The 5000-nt window shown below is 40.7% G+C and overlaps 1 protein-coding gene across 1 annotated transcript in view; it reads left to right on the top strand.

Moving 5' to 3' along the window:
* Positions 1 to 5000, top strand: part of ptpro (protein tyrosine phosphatase receptor type O) — a 59281-nt gene that overhangs the window by 14972 nt on the left and 39309 nt on the right. The window contains exon 4 of the mRNA XM_079870165.1: positions 2226 to 2378. Within this exon, the coding sequence (XP_079726291.1) occupies positions 2226 to 2378 (153 nt within the window). The remainder of the gene's footprint in view (positions 1 to 2225; positions 2379 to 5000) is intronic.

Genomic DNA, 5000 nt, shown 5'->3' with positions numbered 1-5000 from the left:
TCCACACACACACACCTGTGACCGCGTTACACTAGTGTTACTCCAAACACACACCTGTGACCGCGTTACACTAGTGTTACTCCACACACACACCTGTGACCGCGTTACACTGGTGTTACTCCACACACACACACACCTGTGACCGCGTTACACTGGTGTTACTCCACACACACACACACACACACACACACATGTGACCGCGTTACACTAGTGTTACTCCACACACACACACACACACACACACACACACACACACACACACACACACACACACACACACACACACACACACCTGTGACCGCGTTACACTAGTGTTACTCCACACACACACACACACACACACACGCACACACACACACACACACACCTGTGACCGTGTTACACTAGTGTTACTCCACACACACACACACACACACACACACACACACACACACACACACACACACACACACACACACACACACACACACACACACACACACACACCTGTGACCGCGTTACACTAGTGTTACTCCACACACACACACACACACACACACACACACACACACACACACACACACACACACACACACACGCCTGTGACCGTGTTACACTAGTGTTACTCCACACACACACACACACACACACACACACACACACACACACACCTGTGAGTGCTTTACACCAGTGTTACTCCACACACACACACACACACACACACACACACACACACACACCTGTGACCGTGTTACACTAGTGTTACTCCACACACACACACACACACACACACACACACACACACACACACACACTCACACACACACACACACCTGTGACCGTGTTACACTAGTGTTACTCCACACACACACACACACACACACACACACACACACACACCTGTGACCGTGTTACACTAGTGTTACTCCACACACACACACACACACACACACACACACACACACACACACACACACACACGTTACACTGCGTTACACTAGTGTTACTGCGCATCTGCCGTTTGTGACTCTCTGTTGCTGCATGTGTTGCTTAGCAACCTCTGTGGAACTGCATTGCTTGGCGGAGGAATAAATGTGTTATAACGTCATCGTTTTTGTTGCTGGTGTTTATTTTATGAAAAAAATAAATATTAAAGTGAATATTTTTATGGAGAAACTGTTTTATAAAAGCAATAAGCCCCTTGAAGCCGTGATTTACAGTGGATTTAGAACAGCTGAGGGGTTTTACTCCGCTCCGCGTCGAGCCTAACAACGCCCTCAGCCGTGCCACACTCACTGTAAAGCACGGCTTCACGGGGCTTAATGCTTTCATTTAAAACCGTACCGGTGCCTGAACCGATACTTTAAAAAAGTGCCTCAAAAACATTTAAATGACATTAAAGAACGGCTTTTTTATTGGAAAAAACAAAAACAACCTCACCCAGGCTCTGTTTTTAAAGTATCAGTTCACCGTTTTGGCACTGGTACCGTTTTAAAGGGGTGGTGTAATGCCCTTTCACAAGATGTGAAATAAGTCTCTGATGTCCAGAGTGTGTGTGTGAAGTTTGAGCTCAAAATACCCCACAGATATTTTTATATAGCATGTTAAAATTGTCACTTTTTGAGGGTGAGCAAAAACACACCGTTTTGTGTCTTTAAATGCAAATGAGCTGCTGCTCCCGGCGCAGGGGGCGGAGCTTCAACAGCTCATGTCCTTTTACCTCTCACACACATACGCACTGAACATTTCAAAAACGTTTAGCCTTTTATGTTCAAATCGGAGTCAGACAATGATGGAGAGACTCAAGTAGAAGAGACAACATGTAGAAGCAACAGGACATTTCTGAACGGTTGATGAATTTATGAAGCTGATGTGTAGTTATCTTCTAGTCAGTTATTTGCATATTCTGTCATGATAATCTATAAATTGCGTTCCCGGGGGCGGGGTTTATGTAAATTCTAGGGTTTGTGATGTCACCAACATTGTAGTCTCTACCAGCCGCTTGTTGTAGTCCTTAAAAAGCGATTTCTGTAAAAGTAAATCTCTCCCTTTGCTCTGAGCTTTGAGCGTTGTAACTTTGCAGATGTTGTTTATGATCAATCAGCAACATTACACACTAACTAAAGTTATAACTAAATAACTCAATCATAATCAACCACCCCTTTTAAAAGGATCGATTTGGCACCGGTTTCGAAAAACCCCAAACGACCCCCGACCCTAATCTTCATCTCTCTCTGTGTCTGCAGATTTCCACAAAGGGAGAACGGTGTTCAAGCACTGGCTGTCGGGCGTGTGTTACAGCAACATCACGTTCCAGCTGATCTCTGAGGCCACGGTCAACAAGAGCTCGATGATCAGCCGAAGCCCGATCCTCCTCGAGCCCCGACAGCACCGCACCGGTACCACTCCATCTTCATCATCATCATCAGCATCAGGGTTTCAGATTAACACCCGGATTACAAATCAGCTGTGGCGGGAAACACCGGCTATGTTTACATGCACAACTTGTGATTCAATCGGACTGAATTCATTCCAATCTGAACGTAGTGTTTACGTGAACGCTAAACATGTGATCGGGTTGATGTGTGTGTTTATGTCACAAGCTTCAAATCGGAATAGATGTAGTTTCCCGCTGTTTGCACATAATAATTATCTTCCTACATTGGTTCTTTATTTGTTTTAAACAGCAGAATTAATATTTATAAGTTTCTGGTCATAATTTGGAGACGATGAGCGTATGAACCGTTGTGCCGCTGCTTATATTGATCACACAGTAAAACTGGCCAAAACCAGTCGTCTGAAACCAGCACTGACTCTGAGTGACAGGAGGATTATAGGAGGACGAGACACTCGTTTATACGACACTTTATCAACAGGAGGAACAGCTCGTCATACGTCATTGTGCTATTTCTACATCATTTTCTACGTTATTGTGCTATTTCTACGTCATTACGCTATTTCTACGCCATTGTGCTATTTCTACATCATTGCGTTATTTCTACATCATTTTCTACGTCATTGCGCTATTTCTATGTCATTATGCTATTTCTACGTCATTTTCTGTGTCATTACACTATTTCTGTCATTGCGCTATTTCTACATTACGCAATTTCTGCGTCATTACGCTATTTCTACGTCATCACGCTATTTCTACATCATTACGCTATTTCTACGTCATCACGCTATTTCTACATTACGCTATTTCTACATCATTACGCTATTTCTACGTCATCACGCTATTTCTACATTACGCAATTTCTGCGTCATTACGCTATTTCTACATCATTACGCTATTTCTGCGTCATTACGCTATTTCTACATCATTACGCTATTTCTACGTCATCACGCTATTTCTACGTCATTACGCTATTTCTACATCATTACGCTATTTTTACGTCATTACGCTATTTCTACGTCATTACGGCATTTCTACATCATTACGCTATTTCTACGTCATCACGCTATTTCTACGTCATCACGCTATTTCTACATCATTACGCTATTTCTACGTCATTACGCTATTTCTACATTACGCAATTTCTGCGCCATTACGCTATTTTTACATCATTACGCTATTTCTACGTCATTACGCTATTTTTACGTCATTACGCTATTTTTACGTCATTACGCTATTTCTACGTCATTACGCTATTTTGCTATTTCTGCGTCATTACGCTATTTCTACATCATTACGCTATTTCTACGTCATTACGCTATTTTGCTATTTCTGCGTCATTACGCTATTTCTACATCATTACGCTATTTCTACGTCATTACGCTATTTCTACGTCATTACGTTATTTTTACGTCATTACGCTATTTCTACGTCATTACGCTATTTTGCTATTTCTGCATCATTACGCTATTTCTACATCATTACGCTATTTCTACATCATTACTCTATTTCTGTCATTACGTTATTTTTACGTCATTACGCTATTTCTACATTACGCTATTTCTACATCATTACGCTATTTCTACATCATTACGCTTCATTACGCTATTTCTACATCATTACGCTATTTCTACGTCATTACGCTATTTTGCTATTTCTACATCATTACGCTATTTCTACATCATTACGCTATTTCTACGTCATTACGCTATTTCTACGTCATTACGTTATTTTTACGTCATTACGCTATTTCTACGTCATTACGCTATTTTGCTATTTCTACGTCATTACGCTATTTCTACATCATTACGCTATTTCTACGTCATTACGCTATTTCTACATCATTATGCTATTTCTACATCATTACGCTATTTCTACATCATTACACTATTTCTACATCATCACGCTTATTTCTACGTCATTACGCTATTTCTACGTCATTGCGCTATTTCTACGTCATTACGCTATTTTTACGTCATTACGCTATTTCTACGTCATTACGCTATTTCTACGTCATTGCGCTATTTTGCTATTTCTGCGTCATTACGCTATTTCTACATCATTACGCTATTTCTACGTCATTACGCTATTTAGCTATTTCTACGTCATAACGCTATTTCTACATCATTACGCTATTTCTACGTCATTACGCTATTTAGCTATTTCTACGTCATAACGCTATTTCTACATCATTACGCTATTTCTACGTCATTACGCTATTTCTACGTCATTGCGCTATTTCTACGTCATTACGCTATTTTTACGCCATTACGCTATTTTTACGTCATTACGCTATTTCTACGTCATTACGCTATTTTGCTATTTCTGCGTCATTACGCTATTTCTACATCATTACGCTATTTCTACGTCATTACGCTATTTAGCTATTTCTACGTCATAACGCTATTTCTACATCATTACGCTATTTCTACGTCATTATGCTATTTCTACATCATTATGCCATTTCTACATCATTGCGCTATTTCTACATCATTATGCTATTTCTACATCATTGCGCTATTTCTACATCATTGCGCTATTTCTACGTCATTGCGCTATTTCTACGTCATTGCGCTATTTCTACGTCATCACGCTATTTCTACGTCATCGCACATGCGCAGTCCTT

Source organism: Squalius cephalus, assembly GCF_949319135.1.
Source record: "Squalius cephalus genome assembly, chromosome: 4".
Classification (NCBI taxonomy): domain Eukaryota; kingdom Metazoa; phylum Chordata; class Actinopteri; order Cypriniformes; family Leuciscidae; genus Squalius; species Squalius cephalus.
The sequence above is the reverse complement of the archived record's forward strand: the minus strand, read 5'-3'. Positions and strand labels throughout refer to the sequence as shown.